Below are 19,676 nucleotides of genomic sequence, written 5' to 3'. Positions count from 1 at the left end.
TGTGGTAGAGAAAATACACATTAATCACGAAGAAAATTAAATATATATGTATATATATAAAAAAATACAATATTGCAACATATTTTGGAGTATGTCAGAAAACAGAAGTAACTTGATATCTATCATTTACTCAGCATTGCCTCTTTATTTACTTTACTTTATTGTACTGTTGTTTATTTTTACATTGATCATAAATGTAGTTGATTTTCAGACATAGGTCATTTAAAGGAAGGGATAGAGAACATGTTTGGGAATAGCACATGGTTATTTGTGCCTTAGAAAGCTGCCATGAAAATGGATTGCATGCCTCATATCATGATAATTTATTGCAGTGTTTTCATAGATGTTCCTTTACTTCTCGCAAAAAGATCAAGCTGAGTTTTGTAGCAGTGTTTGCAGTTGTTTATGGTAGATTAAGTTATATAAATATCTGTGTGTACATCTCTATTGTATGAACATATTGGTTAATTAGCTGTGAGACATGTTATGGTGTTCTGAAAAACAAACAGGAGCACGTTCTGTTGTTGCAATGTGGTGATGAGATGATGATGATGAGAGTCAGGGTGACAAACTGAAAATTACTACCAGTAAAATAGAACTGGATTTATTCTTTCACATGTGATGAACTTGTATTCATAACTGCTGTTAATGGTAACCAGAAGTAGATATTTAAAATCTGGGCATATCAGTACTGGTATAGACTTTGTATCTTAGAGTTGTAATAATTTTTAACTAAGAAATTAATTTCAATTGCATGTATTAAACTCAATTCCACCATGAGGGAATAGTAAATGAAAAGCTGGAGGATCATTAAAACACTTTCTTGAGACTGTAACTTAACCCAGCACTCAGAATTACTGCACATTTCTGTTCTGGAATAATATATTGTGGCTCTTCACTCACCTTATTGACTCTGCAGAGACTGTTGGTCATGCAATTTGCTGTGACAGAGAAGAGTAATCGAAAGAAGGGGTTAAAATACATTTGATGGTGTAGCTGGGGTGGTAGAGGTGTTGGAAAGTGACTGCATGGGGTATTTCTGTCCAGCATAGATTTCCTTTTGAACACAGAACAGGTCCTCAAGTGTGGCATTCACATTCTCTGAAAAATCCCTTTGCCCAGGACTTTTTTCCTGGAAAGCTGAGAAGCCTCAGAGAAAAGGGAAACAATTCTTCTCTCATTTGCTTCTCCTGTGTTGTGCTCATGTGGAATGTGTTTGGAGATTGTTTGCCCACAGGTCATTGTTCCATTGGATTCTGCTGTCAGTTGTTTTGGCTCATTGGCCAATCAGGGCCAAGCTGTGTGAGGACTCTAAAAGGAATCACGAGTTTTCATTATTATCTTTTTAGCATTCAGTAAGTATCCTTTCTGTATTCTTTAGTATAGTATAGCATTCTTTAATATAATATAGTATAATAAAGTAATGAATTAGCTTTCTGAGAATATGAGTCATATTCATCATTCCTTTCTTCATCAGGACACCCCACAAATACAATACTCAAGGAATGTTAGAGGTTTTTTAAGGATTGCTCCTTTTCTGGAGAAATTTTCTGTTGATCTTTATATAGCTTAAGCCTTTGTCTTCCACTCAGTGTGGGTGCAGAGCATCTTAAGCCTACTCCTTGTTCTATGGTCAGTCTTGAGCAAGGCTCAAGGAGCTGTTTTGTATTTCTCTGGTGAGAGTCTCAGAATGGTTTGAGTTGGAAGGGACCTTAAAGCTCATCTCATTCCATGCCCTGCCATGGTCAGGAACACCTTCCGCTAGACCAGGTTGCTCCAAGTCCCATCCAGGCTGGCCTTGGACACTTCCAGCCTTGTCCTGTGGCTCCCAGCTCTCAGGAGCTGTGCAACTCACTGGGCAGCTGCCTCCAGTGCCCAGACCACGTTCCAGTCTCCACACTGGGGTGTCCTGCTCATCCTTAACAGCATCAGCCACAGCTGTGTAGCTTTCAACTGAGAAATGTGATTTACTTGGGCATTGGAGAGGAAGTTTAGCAGAAGCTAAAACAGTAGTTTTATTTCTCTAGTGTTGGCCAGTATGCTTGGCAAAGAGTAATTTTGCATTTTATACTATTACTTTCTGAAATAGTGGTGATAAAGTTAAACAAGCCCTGGTGCTGAAGGCTGGAAGAAAGCTGTTGCATTTTAGTGATGGATCTTTCTATAATTGCTATCTTCTTACTTTTTCAAACCTCTCTGATTATTAATCATATCTGGCTAATCAAATCTGGTTTTAATGGCTGCAGTAAAAGAAACAAAACCAGTGAAGTGCAGGAGCTTGAAGTTTATCCTTTTGATAGTAGAAAATAATTGCAGTATATTTATCAATGAGTGCTAATGAGAGCTCTAGTCCAAAAGTGATTGAGTGTCTGTGGCATGGTTAGACATTGAGCAGTGGAGCTTTCTAGTTTTTTATTGCAGAGGCAACAGCTTGACTTGATGTGGCAGAGCCTTAAAACTGACATTGTCAGGAGCACTTTCAAGTGCAAATTTACTGTTAGCCCCAGTTCACAAACTGTCTGAAGAGCTACACTAGCCCTGAATTTGAAGACTGAACCAGTTTTACCATTGCTTTTTTAATTAATCTGGCTTTTACTGCCTATTACAGAGTATCTTCATGTTTATTTTATTTAAAAAGGAAAAAATGTCAGCATTATAAACTGAATAAGGAGGAGTTATGTGGCCACAACCTTTGTAGCTGAGTTTTATGGTTTTTATTAGCAAGCCAAGCAAGATGGAGCAGGCAGTAAAAGTTTTACTACACTCTCCTGCTATTGCTTTCAACCTCCTTTCCTTACATTTCAGGTGTTTATAAAATAATTGTGGTCATGATTAGCATATTAAAATAATGTGCAAATGTGTTGTGTTGTGGTTCCTATAGACACTGGAGCATTTTGAAATTGAGTTGTATTAATTGTAGAACAGTGCCTAGTGACTATTTCACTGTTGCATTATGCTCAGTGGGTGCACTACATACCTTCATTTCTTTATACACTACTAGAAAAGGATACCCTGTCCCGTCAATTACAGGAAATATGAATGCAAAGTATAATCATGCTCAGCTACTATATTAGATGTCAATTTTTCTGTCACTCTTGCAGCAAAGCTTTTTAATATTAGTTTAATACTTTCCTGCTTAACATTTGGTTCCTTCTTAATCTGCCTACCTGTAGTGCTGCAAAGCTGAGCTGCTCAGAGAACAGACTGTCAGGGTTTTCTTCATGGGAAGGAGGGAAACAGGAACAGATTTGAATCTTTCTTCATTTACTTTGAAACTTTAACCAATTTTAAGTGTAGCCAACAAGAAGTAAAATGGGGTTTGAAAATCTCATACTCCAGTTTGCTGGTTAAGTGTTTTTGCTTATTTGATGTATTTTATTTTTGATGGTCTGGGAAGCAAGATTCATTCATTGTCAGCAATTGCAGCCATGAGTATTTTCGCTCTTATTTATATATTTGTGTTTTAAGAATGTTTTGTTATTTGCACATTTTGAAAATTTGGATTCTTAGTAATCCTTAAGTTGTTCTGAAAGTTGGGACAAAAAATGACTGCAAAACTCAAGCCCTGTTGTGAAAACTATACATGTAATAATTAGCTTCTGAGTATACCTACTGGTTTCCATGAGACTGCTTTGATATTTAAAAACTAAAATATAGAAATGTCAATATATTGAAACAGGTCTAAAATGAAAATAGACAAAATATGTTCTCCATAATGTAAGTGTATCAGATTTATCAGGAAAAATAAGTGAACAGTTATTAAAATTCTCTGTAACTGAATAAAAAGAGAATTTCAATGGTATGTCAGTATAGCTATCAGTGATTAGTTCAGGACTCATTTTAAGTACAGAAAACCAGAGACAATGCTAATTCTTGGGTGAGAATTGAGATTAGACTATTTCCTTGAAAATATTTAGTGTTAACTAAAGTTAGACTGTCTTGCTGAGTCTTGGACATAGACAGTTGTGGTGTTGTGAGGTCCCCAGTATGAGGTGAGAGATGAGAATTTGACTCCATGTTCTCAGAAGGCATATTATATTAGGTTTTGTTATGATACATCAGAAGGCTAAACAAGAATGATAAAGAAAAACCCATGACTGACTCCTCAGAGTCCAACACAGCTGGTGGTGATTGGTCATTAATTAAAACCAGTTCACATGTTTGGATGAACAATCTCCAGACTACTCCAGAGCAGCAAAACCTGGAGAAGCTGAGGCTTCTCATCTTGCCAGGAGAAGAAATCCTGGCAAAGGGATTTTTTAGGCAATATCATGGTGACAGACAGTAGCTGTGCCCTAGGAAGAACTTAATTTTCATTACTTCACATTTCTGAAAAAATATCTAGTATTTGCTTTTTAAATTGAATGTATGCATATACCAGCACCTGTGACTACTGTGGTCCTTGTGCATGTCTGAACTGCAGTCTTAGAATGACCTTGACAGCTTTCAGATTGGAACTGCTGCTGATGATAGTCATTAATTTTTGCAAAAAGAAAAGGTTGCTCCTTCTCCTCCCTCACTGAAAGACAGTGATCACTAATTTGCTGTCTGATGGGCTTTGCCTCACTTAAGATGACTCTCTTTCAGAATTCAAGTAGCAAGGTTTGAGCTTGTTCCTGATTACAGAGTAGAGGTGCTTCCTCAATTGACTTCAACTTTTAACATCTGAGTAAGGAAAAACTCAACACTACCTGTAATAATGATATAGACAAGGCCAAGCTTTGATTTAGACAAACTGATTTGGATGTTTTCTATTAAACTCTGCTACATTTTTCTCAGCTCTGAGATGATTTAGATCAGTTCCACTTATCTATTCATTGCCTTCTGTATGTTTTGACAAATGAGTCTCTTGTGTCTTTCTGGAGGAAAAAGGAAGCTGTAGACTTTCTCTGAAGAGCCCTACTGTTGGAAGAGTAAAGGCAGTCTTACTGGAAAAATTCAGGACAGAAAAGAGATATTTCTAATAGCTTTAAGGGTAAATTTTCTTAATTGCATGACTGTTTGCATCAAGACAAGGCTTTTTATTTTATAAGGGGAAATTAAGGAATGGTTTGAGACTCAGAAGAAATGAGTTCAGTTTACAAGCTGTCCTAGAGAATTTCAGCTTGATCTGGGGTAAATCACTGAATCCTCTTATAGTTCAGGCTCTTAAACTAAAAGGGGAAAAAAAGCAACTAAAAAAATCCCAAACAAACAAAAGAAGGGCAAGGTCTGCTCTTCTGGTGTGTTTCTGATTGTTGCACCTGTGATTTTAGGTAACAGAGGGAGTGTACTGTGAAAGGGACAGGTACCATTTACCCTTGTTAGTGACTGAGGACAGACATTCAGGAGGGTTTTGCTTCATAGAGATTCTTCCTAGGACACTCTTTTGAATGTTCTATTCCTTGCCTTTGGTGATAGAGTAAAATGGTATTTATTGTCACAGGCGGGAAGTGCATTAATTCCTATTTTGTATGGATGTGAGAGAGAAGCTTGCTAGGTTTTTATTTTTGTCACAGTACAAATGTCTTGTACCTAGCAGATAAAGGAGTGAACAAAACCACAGTATATTGCTTTGGCTCCTTAGCACTCAGGATGTTCTCCTGAATTTTGGCTTGCACATGGGCTTGCCCATGCTGAAGGAACATCAGACTTTACAGTCACTGCCTGTAAAAGTTTCACAAGCCTTGCTATGCATGGTCTCAACTTGTGTAATGGAGTCTCTCTTACCCTTAGGACTTAGCAATTGGAAATAATAGAATAAGGATTAAATAATCAAACTTGATTGCCAGAATTTGTCAGGGGAGAGGAGATCTCTTCATGCAAGCATTATTGAACAGTTCTATTGTAGCAAGTTTTTAGGATAAAAATACCTCATTTATTCCATGGTGAGAAATATTTGTGTCTGGGGAAAAAAGTCACACTGTGACTTCTTCCTGCTGGGGAGCTACTGAAATCAGCATTTCATCTGGCCATGACAAGTGATCCCACTGTTCATGCCAGTGGGAACCATAGGTATGAATTAGCACAGGGCAAGTCTCCTGCTCTAGTAGAATGCAGGATTACCACTGCAAAGGGTGCAAAGGCTCCAGTTTCAGAAATATTTCAGATCCTTACAATGGAGTTACAAAAACCCTAATATTTTTATATTATTCTCTTTTTACTGTACTTTTTAATGTTACAGCAATCATTTACAGCACTATCTCCTGAAGCAGTATCTGGGGATTTTCTTCTACTGAAAAATGCAAGACTTTCTGTCACTTCTATTCAGAGAGCCTTGCCTTTCCTAGGCTTGTTTCACTCTGAAATGTGGAAGTCTGGTAGCATTTACTAATTGGTTGTATTCCAGAAAGTGAATGAAAACAAATTGCAAAAAGCATGCTGATTTTATGCCTTTGTTATGGTATAATCAGAGCTGTTCAAATTTGTAAACCTTGAAAGGTAGAACTTTGTAAGACGAGGAATACAGAAAGCTTGCAAGAGTTGCACAGAGGTACTGACACATGTTGGGACTATACTTACCTTTAGGTAATATCTTTACTCAGTTTAGTATGTGTGTATAATAAGTACTGCAGACTTATTGTAATTGTTCCTAAATTTGGAAAATCTGTGGATTTTTCTTGAACTGGATTCAGAGATCTTCAAGAATATTATGGCTGAGATACAGTCAGTTGTATAAAAATGTGGAACTTTAGCCACAAACACATTCCTTGTTGGATTAACAATGCCAGATAAATCTCTTTTCTTTATGTATTTATACTTGACATATTTATTTCCTAGTTCTGAATATTCCAGATTAATTACTTCTGTTTTTTTCCAAAAGTAGGTAGCTTGCTAGTATCTGTGTTAAGCAAAGGATGACTTTGCTCATTTGCTTCTCCATTGATGCCTCAGGTTTTAGCTTTCAGATTCTGTGCTGCTTTAGTGTGTGGGTCTGGGCTTCATATTAGGGCATGGTGAGCTCTCTGCACAGAGCAGGGAGACAAAACAATTCCTTCTCTAGCTGGGGACCAAGGACAGCCAATACAGATCTCAGGCCCCAGAGCACAAACATGGGCAGAAGAGAGAAAACCAAGGAGGATGGGACTTCATAACCTAAAGCTCTAATTGGACAATTAACTCCAATATGCAAATGGACCAAAACTTATAAAAGTGAGTGACCTCCTGACCAGTTGTCCATTTTGTGACCATTTTGGTTCATCTTGGGTGTAGTCCTGGCTGGGCTATTGTGCTGCCCAAGGTGGATCCACTGAGCCTCTGCTCTAGGTCAGCCTTCACAGGGCTTCACCATGATTTCCAGATTCTGTCTTTCTCCCCAGTCAGAGAATTGACAGTTGTATGATATTAGTCCATATTGCAAGTGCCTACTGCTCCACGGATTTTGGAGTAGTTTTGTTAGGCTGTACCTGTGATTGAATCCACAGTCCACTGAAAAATATCTTCCAGGTCTTGGGATCTGGAATAGATGTGCTCCGACTGATCATTAAGTCATTAGTTTAGTGATTTCTTAAGTTTGGCTTGGGTTAATAACACCCTTGTAGGACAATGCAGGGTGTGGAGCTTCTGAAACTGAAGACAAACAGATATGCTTTTGCTACTTTGTAGTTGTGAAATCTGCTTTATGGTAACTGCTGCAAATTACCAGCAAACAGGATGGCTGCTATCGAGTTTAGTCCAAACAAATACTAAAAAGACTTAGTGGTTATCCCTGCTGTGTGTGTGTGCTTTCAGATTAAAACACAGTGATTTTATTCCCTCCTTAATCTTAGTGTTTGATGGGCATTTTAAAGAGTACAGTGATTTCAGTCTCCTTTAAAGCTTCTCACAGCAGGATGTCCTAAAATGTTGCAAACAGAAGCCATCAGCCAGGTCTTCAGCAAACTGTGGTGTCTTGGAAAGTGGTTTTGTAATGGCTGATGCAGTCCTTAAAATATATTGTGCACAGTTAGCCTCGTTACATTCTTTAATGACAATCTATTTTTAATAAAGCTATTTAGCTTGGTTAATTAGAGCTAGTAGTAAATCTCCCAGTCTGCTGATTAATCTTAGGAAATACCTTAAACCACACCAATGGAAAATGAGGCTGTAAATTAGCTACACATATTTTGACTTTTTATTGGCGTTATTCTTATAAGAAAGGTCTTTTGAAGAATACAGCAGCTTTGCCTCTGGATGCAACTCATGAAGCTAACCCATGGAAAACAGGGAGAGAAAACAAATAGGCCATGGAAAAATGGAAAATAACCCATGCTAGTAATCTTACTGAGGGGTTTGATATAAACCTTCCTTCCCAGTTCTTGTCCTGTGTTTTATATCAGGCCAGTTATCTTACATAGTAGGAATATAATTTGAAATGAACTAATTATTAGTATTCATTTGTTCTGCCTGCAGTCAGCTTTAACAGTATGTACCAAAATTAATAAAATCAGGACAATAGTGATGTAAAAAATTATGAAAATTGAATAGAAGAGAAAAAAGAGTGGAAAATACGATGAATTTGGTTTTTCAAAATAGTAATAGAGATAGATACATTGTGTGAAGTTATTCAACATTTCTGAGAATTAATAATTTTGTTTTTCTGCAGGATTCAGAGTTCCCTGTTGATCCTGAAGGGACCCTGTCCTTTCAGCATGCTAAAGAACACACTCAGCCCCTGAAACCTGGACATTATCAGCTGAGCAGCATTTTGAAGGTGCACGACCTCGCAGTGAGCTGGTAGGAACCATGAGCAGTACATTAATTTTATTATGTACATGTGGAGTTTTATTTTTCAACAAGTCATTGAGAAGTGTTTAGTGTAAGTAAATATCAGAAAAATTACTGGCAGCACTCAGGGGACTTCCTCTCTGAAGGATATCACAGTGGAAAAACTGATCATGAAATGCAGTGGGAGTGTAAGTACAGTAAAACACCTGGGCAGAACTTTACAGATTGAGATTTATCTTTTATGTAGGAAGAGTGGGATTTGGTTAGTAGGTAAAAAAACAGAAACCAGAAATGACTATAAACTCTCTTTCCACAAAACTGAATTATAGTGCTGAATATTTTTGCAATTTGTATTTGATTGTAGTTTATTCCTCTGGGTCAAAAATCAGAAGAGTTTAAATTTAGATTGGCTTGTAAGCAATGACATTTCAGGGCTTGCTAGCTGCAGCTGAGGAATAACGAACCTAAAAATATTAAAAAAAAAAAAGTAAAAGTTCATAGTAAAGTTATGACAATTCTGATCCATTGACTGGGTTTGAATATAATTTTAAATTAAATTTAAAAAAATATTTATGCATTTAATACTTACAATGCAAAGGTCACTTACAGTTGCTTTGGTAACTGCCCACATCTTGCAGTAAATAACCACCACAGTGCTCTGAGCTTTGGCCTCCATCAACTGGATTCTGCTTGGGCTCCCAGATGCTCAGTTTTGGGTTTCTGTCTGGTTTGCATAAGTTTCTCCCAAATGACATTGTCATATTGGTCTAAGCATGAAGGAGAGCTTGCAGCTGGTGTCTCTGTGCTGCTGCTCAGAGGAGCCTGTAGCAAATCCACCCAAATATCAGTGTGTTCTTTGGCTTATCTGAAGGACACCAGGTGCAAGAATAGTGTCTGTTTAAAAAAATACAAACCAGAAAGAAAAGCAGTCTGGAGAAGGAAGACACTTCTTCCACACTGGACAAGATTTTCAGCGGATCAGGGTGGGTAAGCATCCAGCTGTGACCCTTCCAGGCTGCAGCAGCACAAGCTGTTGGTGTATCACAGGCTCAAGTCATCATTTCTTTGTTAAAAGTCTGCCTTTACCTGTAGAAGAAGCCAGGTTTCAGTTGCAAAGTACTTCTGGATGTTGTTACCAACTACTTGTGAATCTAGAAGTATTTTATATGTGATTAAAAGTCTTAGAAGCTCTGGTCTAACAAAGTTTTTCCATTATTTTGTCGCTGAACAGCAGCAGATAAATATGGTCATGTAAGACTATTCCTTGTTTTCTTTCTCTTTCTTGAATTATATTTTTATATCATTTCTGTAGATCCTTCTATCCAGTGTTTCTTGTTATTGCTAGATATACTTAATGTGCTGAGAAATTGTAAGTATTCTTTGAAATTGATAACAGGATATCACCTTAAGGATACAGTGCCACTTCAGCAAGCAATTTTCTAAAATAAAAATAAATTGGATGTCCTTAAACTTACTTGGAAACACTTTAGAACTTGCTTGGAGAAACAAGAAAGAAAGAAAGAAACCTGCCAGAGAGGATGTGTGTTTAATTTTATGTACTGCAAATATGATGTTGACTTTCATGTAAATAATGCTCCTTTAAAGAAAGTGAGAGTCTGGGATAATACTCTGAAATTAACGGAAATGCTTTTTTAAAAAAATGTGATAATATAAAGTCATGTAAAGAACAAAAGAATTTTAAGGTGTGCTTGAAAAAAATGTAAACCAAGCAACTGAACTATTTCCATTTGCTTAAAAAAGTCTCTGTGTACATTGGGGGAGGGTGTAGCTACTACACATGTATTTATATCTGAAAAAAACACTTTAAACATATTTAAATTAACAAAAAAATTTTTCCTATATGAATACTGCTACTTAAAATCAGCGTTTGCAAGTGCTGGAATAGAGAGACTGTCTTGTTTTTCTTGGTAGTGCTAAAGGCTCTATGGCAGCCTGCTTTGCCTTTTTTTGACAACGTTTCCTACAGTAATTTTTTGAACACCCTCCTCAGTTTCGAAGCAAATTTGACAGAGGAATAACAGACTCAGGAAGTCCTGAGGCTCCCAGGACTGTTCCAAGAGAACAGATCTCTGTTGAAGAAGGGATCACTTTTAGGATCCTGTTGGCTGCAGGTGACTGAGAACTCAGAGAAAAAAGAAGTTGCAAATTTTTGGGGTAAGAGCTGCAAATGGGGCTCATACCTTATTAAATGCTATAGGATCCAATCCCATGGCACACAGGTAATGCACACAGAGCTTGGGTTTTTAGTTTGGCACAGCAGCTATTCAGTTCTGAATCTAGTTTTCCTAGAGGTTATTAAATGCATAAATCAATATTTTTCAGAGAAGAATGACTTAGATTAAATTATTTGTGTAGGGAATTAAATAAAAATAGCCCATCTAAAGAAATTCCAGACATTCACTAAATGTTTTTCTAGTAATTATAATTGTATATCTGATTTTATAGACACAAGGGAAAATCCATATGCACTAGATGAAAATTAAGTTTTTCTTGTAGTTCATAGGATAGATGGAAAACATTCTGTTGACTTATGAGACCAGATTTTTCTCACCAGAACCAGTATATCAAAAGGGAACAACAGAATCTGGTTTGTGTATGGGTGTTACTGGGTTCTTCTACATTTCCATAGAAACTGGAGCACCTGCAAATCCAAATTCACAGGTTCTTCAGACCTTCATCAGTATTCATTAAAATGCATCTTAGTGAAGGGAGAGGAGAAATCCCTTGGGAAAGCATGTTTATTTGCTGCTAAGCTGAATGATTCCCACTTCTCAAATCATCTCACAGGCATTCCTTTTCTGCATTAAATTCACATTGCTCCAGTGTCCTTTGAAATATCGTGGTGAATCTTACTGTGCCTACAAGGACTGTACTAAGATCTACAGTGACTAAAGGAGCTTCCTTAATCTTACTTGTCCACTTTCTCCTCACTGGCTTTCTGCATCTTTGCTTTAAGCTTTTGCATTGTTTCCCACAAAAATTACCTCTGCAATCACCACATGCAAAGCTACATCTGTCGTGGTTTATCTTGTCTTCGCTTGGGAAAAGAAAGGTGCCCACACAAACAGTATTCAGGGCATTTTTAGTGTTTAGCACAGTTGGAAACCAGGAAAATGCCAGGAATTATGATGGAGAGATGACTACCCAAGAGGAAGCTGAGAAATAAGCACTAATCATCTAGGCTGTTTTGGGAATTTTTAAGATGTCATGGCTTCCTTTCCCATTCCCCCTTTCCCATTCCCCCTTTCCCATTCCCCCTTTCCCTTTTCCCTTAGAGATTCTGTGATTCCATGTTTTAAATGGGTGTTTTACCTACTAGTGTACAGGCATAAATAAGAAATGTATATTATTCTTATTTACGTGTAACCTGATGTTCTCAAATCCTTTATCCTTATTTGACATTTTGTAAAATAAAAAGACAGAAAATTGTTCTAGTAAGGACAATGCTTACCAGAGCAATGCTCTAATGCTCTGCCTAGGCACAGTAAAAATAAGAATGTGGAGATAATAATAAAGAAAAGCAAATACAGAATGTTTAGTGATTATCTCACATTTCCTGATTGGCCCAGGAAATAAAGATAACTTTTCAATTGGGTCTAATTCATCATTATATCTTACTAGACTGGTTTCCCCTATTTTTATCAGTAGATTCCAGAGAAGATTTTTAAAACTTATCTCCTTGGGAACCATGCAAATTGACTTGTGGCATAAAACTGTGTAACTGAAATTAAAGGTACAGTCTTGTAGAGCCTTGTGCCAAGAGATGAAGGTAGGAAAGCACTGCAGAACCCTGGATTCTTTTCAGAGCAAAAGAGTTCACATTTCCCACTTTTTCTCCTTACCAGCTGAGCACATATATGCACACAGATGCACATCCACATCACACAGAGAAACCAGCTATGCAGGGCAAAGAATCTTTTGAATGTTGGCATGAGGAAATTCTTTGGAATTATTATATAGCCTGAAGTTCTGCTGCAGAATGGGAGGTGTTGGTGTGCACTTTCTTTCAGAGTTCCACATGCACTAGATACAAGTGAAGTTTTCCATTTACTTGGTAAGATGGGGAGGCACAGGGAGTTTGGCAGTGTGTGAAGAACAAGGTGTTTTATTCTGTTGGTGAGATTTGACACTTGATCTGGACTATGTTTTGGTCCTTTCTTTTTCATTCTCAGACTTTAGCTTTCTTAGAGTTATAGAGTTAAGTAAGATATACTTGTGGGAAGAGCAGGACCTTGAAATTGTGTTGTATGTAAACAAAGTAGCAGAAGTAGCACAGATGATTTTTAAGCAAACATCTCGGTGGTTCTTTTTGTTGCTGCTCCTCTTTGCCAAGAGCTCTGCATGAACATCTCAGAGCAGCTTTGCCATGGTCTGTCTTGTCACTACCCTTGATTTCCTTTTCTGTGATGCCTGTGGAGTTCTGACAACAGCCAGCCTGATGGTTTGCTGAGACTGCTGCCTGTCAGGCTGACAAATGTTGGCTCCCTTTTTCCCTGTGTTCTGCCCATTTGTTTCCATCTCTCTGTTGCCTTAGAGCTGGGGAAGTAATGTCATTTTATTCTCTCTCTGAACAATGCCAGGCAAAATAGGGCCTGTCTACCAAGAGGTGATCAGTGATATGGATCTTTGTGTCCTTGTGTAACACAAGGTAGGAAAGAGGGTTGAAAGTCCAAAATTCATGAGGAAATTTCCTGTTGAAGAGTTTACTGAGGTAAAAAAAAATCCTTTCTAATTATTTAAACTCTCTTCTTGCCTCCTAGGGCATTAGAAAAGATTTTTTAAAATTAAATTACATTTTTCCATTAACAGTAAAACTTTTTTAATTGTGCCATCATATGCTGATTTCTTGCATGAGTAGCCAGAGTGAATTGGAGATTTGAATTAGCAACATGAGCTGCTGCTTAATTTTCCTACAGAAATTATACCTGCTTTTAAAGGAATATTACATACAGGCATCTCTCATATGAGGAAAGTCAGAGAGAGCTGGGGCTGCTCAGCCAGGAGAAAAGAGGGCTCAGGGGCAGATCTCATCCATCAGCGTGCACAAATATTGAAGGGAGGGTGCTAAAAGGTGCCCATAAACACACACATTAGTGTGTATAAATTAAATTAAGTCTAATAATACTCACAAGTATATTTATGTTTAATTTTCATATCTGCTGGAGAAGGGTAGAGTTGCAGAATTAGATTTTTATGTGTGCTGAAATATTCAAAGACTCAATTTAGCCTCTTTTGAGCTATTCAAATTGTGTGTATTTTCAAAAACAAAAGCAATATGAGTGGAAGCCTGGGTTAATCTTTATCTCCTTGTATATATGACAAGAAATTCCTTATTCTCATGTTTTATTTTCATCTCTCCATTTGATCAGCCTTTGAATATAGTTGAAGAGAGTAGTGTTAGAGCTGGTTAAATGTAAAATTAACAAGTCACTTAGTGCATTTTCCATGGCACAAGGGACAAAACCCAGCAGCTCAGCTTGGATCACTCTGACAGATCAGTCTGTACACTTGCAGTAAGGGTTTTTCGTGATGTTTTAAACATTAAACTTTCCCAGATAAACCTGTCAAGTCTTTTAGCATCAAATTAATGTTGTTAATAAATTTTATATATCTCTCTCTCTTTGCCATATAGCAAATTCAAGTACTTTCCTTTGAAAAATTCTTGCAATTAATGCTTTTTTCCCCCATGACTGGCCTTTATGAGTAGTATGAATGTGTATTTAAACTGCACATGAAGTTCTTACCCTTGTGCAAAGAACAAGTGATAAATAACCCTAAAGCCTGCAAGAGTGGGTACACTCCACATCACTTACAGAGGTTGGGAAGAATATTTGTGTGTGGTGATTGTGAGGGTTCCCCAGGATGAGGTGAGAGATGAGAATCTGATTCCAAGTTCTCAGAAGGCTATATTATATTAATAATTATGTTATATTCTATTATATTAATAATTCTATTCTATTATAGAAATGATATACTAAAACTATCCTAAACTCTAGAGAAAGGGTACATCAGAAGGCTAGAAAAGAATGAGAATGAAAGCTCGTGACTGATTCTTCAGAGTCCAACACAGCTGATGGTGATTGGTCATTAATTAAAAACAATTCACATGGAACCAATCAAAGATGCATCTGTTGGTAAACAATCTTCAGACCCCATTCCCAAGCAATCAGATAATTACTGTTTTCATTCTTTTCTGAGGCTTCTCAGCTTCCCAGGAGAAGAAATCCTGGCAAAGGGATTTTTCATAAAATAGCACGGTGACAATTTGTGTGTGCCCTGCCAGCCTCATGCATGTCCTTATGTGCCCAACAGTCCTGTGAGACAGCATTATCCTCTTGTGAAATCATTCCTGCTAGATTGCCCAAGTGGAAGATCCAGAAATTAAATTAATGTCTTCCAAGTCACACTTGAGTGCTTTAACCCTCCATGGCAGAGTAGCACTGTTTTCTATACAAATTAAGTTAATTTCTGTCTGCATTAAGGCCCATGTTGTAATGGAAGGATTGTTCCACAGACTTATTGTACAGCTCTGCAACAGCTTGGACACAGTTTATGTGGAGGGAGCACTCAAGAGGAAAATGTCAGAAGCAGTTTAGCTCCCTGTAATGCAGTTTAATAGAGAGGAAAAGTGAGCTCTCCGTGAATAATCAGTGAGAACTGTGTGGCTCACACTTGGATAAGCTCTGGGAGGCCTTGCTGCCCTGGCAGGAGGAATGCAGAACTCTTGGCTCCAACCCTCTCACCCTCCTTTGGAGCTTTTCCCATCTAATACAGCAATCAGAAGAAAAACGAATGGTTCCCTTGGCTCTACCTTTCCTAAATGTTCCTTTGTGGTGGTGTTCACAGGGGTCTCAGGACGAGGGAAGAGATGAGAATGTTGACTCCATGTTTCAGAAGGCTGATTTATTATTTTATGATATATTAAAACTATACTAAAAGAATAGAAGAAAGGATTTCATCAGAAGACTAGCAAGGAATGAAGTGGAATGATGACAAAATCTTGTGACTGACCAGACAGTCCAGACAGCTGGGCTGTGATTGGCCATTAATTAGAAACAACCACATGAGACCAATCACAGATCCACCTGTTGTATTCCACAGCAGCAGATAACCATTGGTTACATTTTGTTTCTGAGGCCTCTCAGCTTCTCAGGAGCAAAAAATCCTAACAAAAGGATTTTTCATAAAACATGTCTGTGACATTCCTTCCTGTTCATCTCTAAAGCTTTGGGCTATCAGAGTCTTGAGAAGCCTTTTTGTTTCTCATTAGCTCTGTCTGCAGCTCTGGCCACCAGGGATGGCTCCTGAGGAAGGCCTTGGCTGGAACAGGCACTTTGAAACCATAGCAGCAATAATCTTAAGGATAATCTCAAAGCAAATTGTGTATTTACGGTGCACACATGAGAAGAGCTGGGTATCTCTGTAATTTTATTAGGGAACAAGCATCTTTACCAGAAAAAAAGGGACAGTTTTTAGGCAAGGTCAACAGAGGGAAAGAATATAATATATTTTCTTTTTATTAGCTATCTTTATAGTTATTGAGCAGATTTTGCAGAAGAAGTGCTTGTTTGCAAAAGAAAAGATTGTAAAAACATATGGTTGTAACTTCATTGAGGCTCTTGTGTATTCTCCATAGAGCCCAAAGTGTGATGCCAGGCGACTGTCACTCTGCTAAATTGCTTGGCTTTTGCTTGTTCTTCCCAATAGTTTGTGGACTGAAAAGGGCTGAATAGCCTGGGATAGAAATTTTCTGATAAGAATTTAACTGAAAGCAATTATCTTGTGGTGATCTGACTATTCTGGACTCAAAATGCACTAAAACCTCAATATTTAATGGACGTGAGAAATGCTCTCTGGCACAGGGTTGTGGGATTGTTGGGGTGTCCTGGGCACGCCCAGGAGCTGAACTGCAGAGTCCTGGTGGGTCTCTTCCAAGTCAGGATATTCTATAATTCTGTAATGCTATATGGAACAGATGTAATATATTAATAATAAGAGAAATGGTTTTGACACTTGTTACATGGGCTGATACACTAACCAAAGACTGTTTAAAAATAAGTCATCTTACAAATATATGTCATGAGGTGTGAACAAGATGTTGAGATTTTCTTGAAATGGAGTATATTTTTGAGCTTGAAAAAGATATTAATTAGCATGAGGGAATTCATAGAATGGGATTTTTTAAAAGAAAAATGCTAAACTTTAGGATTTCTAAAAGGTGACTAATATGTGTCATAACACTTCTTTCAGTTTGATACAATTCTAAAAATTATTCACAAGAAAATCCTCATTGAAGTTGCAATACTGAATTTTTCCTGTAAACTTAAAAGTCATTTACATTTTTATTATATATTTAACACCCATTCAGAACTACTATTTGTCAAGAAACAAGTACTTTCTTTAGAATGGTTAGAAGTTTTGTTTTGATTTCATGTACCACTTTTTACATTTCCTGGTACTTGGCAATGAATTTTTCCATGGAAAGAAATACATATCTTTGAGGGAAAAAAAAAAATTAAAAGTAGAGTTTGTAGGCAGTCACAGCAAGATATGTGTACAATTAGCCCCAAAGATGAGTGATTTGTTTTCTGGGAAAGTCCATTGTGGACTGGTTTTCCTGAGAATCAGAGCATTCAGGAATAATTTATTGTGGTAGAAAGAAAGGAAGAGGAATATAATAAAAAATAGAAGATAAGACCAAATTGAAAATATATTCTAAATAGAAGTAACTTACATAAATGCAAGAATAATGCATAATGTTCAAAAGTCATCAGAGGAAATATGTAGGGTTGCTCTTGCTGTGCTTTAATGAGGAATTTTACTTGCCAAAGCATTTAATACATTGCAATTAATACCATTAAGCACTTTTCATTCTTTGATACTATCCTGTAACAATTGTAAACTGATTTATTAATGCTTGTGGTCTTCTCTCAGTCTGACCTATGAAAAGTTGTGTATGTATTACAAACCTGTACTGGCTGGGGTAATAGAAACTGAAATCACTGCCACTCATTTGTAGACCAGTTCCACAAGCCAAATGCAAAATCACTGAGGCTTTAGGGTATTTATGGTTGCAGAGATGTAGAGATACAGCACTAACACAGAGATGCATGAAGGTGGCAGTTTCCATTTGTGTAGCTCTATTTCCTAATCCCTGTGGCTTGGGAAATCTCATATCAGTGCATTATTTTACGGGGTGTTAATAGCTGTAGTTTTTTTTTAAAAATCTTCTGTAGATTTTTTGGTATATAAATATTTTTAAGTGAGAGTTTCAATAATTAAAATGAGCATAGTACTTGAACTATAGTAGCTGCAGTGTCTCTGAAGGAAAGCAAGATAAATGTAAGAAATTTAAAGAAGAAAGTAGGTGTATTTACTCTTGTTTGAGTGAGTAACTACATAGCTGGCCAGAAGGGAAAGAATTACTAGATTTTGGGCAGACTTGCTGCATTGTTGAATAAAAGTTCCTAATTACAAAAGAGCAATAAAGGGAAATACCCGTGAAAACAACAAGAATGATACCAACCCTCCTAGTGATGATTTCCTGTTTATTCCATTCTGATTTCAAAATTTCCTTCATGGTAAATTCTGCAAACATCACTGTTGACACACTTGGAGCTATGCACCCGGTAAGACTGACAGAAAAAGTAAAACTTGAACTCAGTCTGAAAGGTGAAGTTTTCAAAATGCTTCAAAATATGTTCAAGTCTCATGGGAGAGAGTGAATTCCTGTGGGTTTCCCTTGAAATGCTGAAGCTGAATTTTAGAGGTTTGTTGGCCTGTTCACACCACAATTCCCTCCATGTTCCTCTACTTGTGATTTCAGTTCCTAATCTTTCAGAAGGATCTCCCTGGAGAATTTCCAGCACAAAAAATCTTCCAAATAGAATTGGGCAAGAAATCAAGCAGTAAAGAAACCTGTATATTCTGAGTGCTTGGCCAATGTCTGCCTTTCTTTAAAACACTTTTCAGCAGCTTCACTTCTGTAGCTGATGCCCATTTTTCTTGCAGTATTTTAGGCCAGGATGCCTATTTCTTGCCATAGTCAGCAGAACTTGGAATAGCCTAGAAGTACCAGGAATTCAGTGATAGACTTTTAAAGTTTGGTTTTGATGGAGATGCCATAAAATCCAGGGGCTGGGCATTGCCTGCAATGGTGCTTCTGTTCTATTCCCCCTGGGTGCCAAGAGGAGGGTGTGTCCTCGTGCTGGAACAAGTCCTTAGGAGCTGCTGGAAAATGTAAGGCAGTGATGAGTTGTGGTTCTGGGTTTATTTGCTGGATAGACTTTAATTGCTGCTGTTCTAATTAGGTAGGATTGGTGAGCACCATCACTGGATCACACTGGTTTGTGGTTTTTTGTTCTGTGCAGATCAGGTAAGGAGTAAGAGATCCCTAGTTAGGGATTTGGGAGCTGTGGAAGGGAGCAGATGTAATAATCTTACTTGAATATTTTCACTAATGCTCAAATTTTTAGGGGCTGTGCTTGACTTCAGGGACAAACTTTCTGTATCATGTAAGTGCCCAAATTCTAATTCAGCTCCAGCTTTCAGCAGCTACTCTGCAGGTCTATAAACAAACATCCATATTGCAGAAGAGACCAGTTCTCCTGTGGGGACTCAGACAAAATGACTACATTTCCTTGGGGATGCTCAGCATATTCTGAAAACTTCATTCCAATTGTAGATATTGCTAAGACTTGAAAATCTGTGGAGTTTTTAGTTCAGTCTTAAGCTAAATCATTAAATTCCTATTAACATTTTTCTATCATCAAAGTAGGACAGGTGAGGTGAGTAACAATTTGCTTCTGTCAAACGAGACAAAAGACTGTCTTGATTTTGATTTTTCACTAATTGATACTAAATGGTAGAATAGTACTTGTCAGCTTTTCTTGGATCTCTTTCTTTCCTTGTTTCAAACCAATTAGATTTATAACTGTTAACTTATAATCAAAACAGAACTGATGGAGATT

General features: G+C 37.4%; 1 protein-coding gene across 1 annotated transcript in view; it reads left to right on the top strand.

Annotated features, from left to right (window-relative positions):
- SPAG16 (sperm associated antigen 16) overlaps positions 1-19,676 on the top strand; it is a 384,053-nt gene that overhangs the window by 45,412 nt on the left and 318,965 nt on the right. Inside the window, exon 10 of the mRNA XM_066554035.1 lies at positions 8,564-8,694. Coding sequence (XP_066410132.1) covers positions 8,564-8,694 — 131 coding nt within the window. The remainder of the gene's footprint in view (positions 1-8,563; positions 8,695-19,676) is intronic.

This window comes from Molothrus aeneus, chromosome 7, assembly GCF_037042795.1.
Source record: "Molothrus aeneus isolate 106 chromosome 7, BPBGC_Maene_1.0, whole genome shotgun sequence".
Taxonomy (NCBI): domain Eukaryota; kingdom Metazoa; phylum Chordata; class Aves; order Passeriformes; family Icteridae; genus Molothrus; species Molothrus aeneus.
Note: the sequence above shows the minus strand (reverse complement) of the source record. Positions and strands in the feature narration are given on the sequence as shown.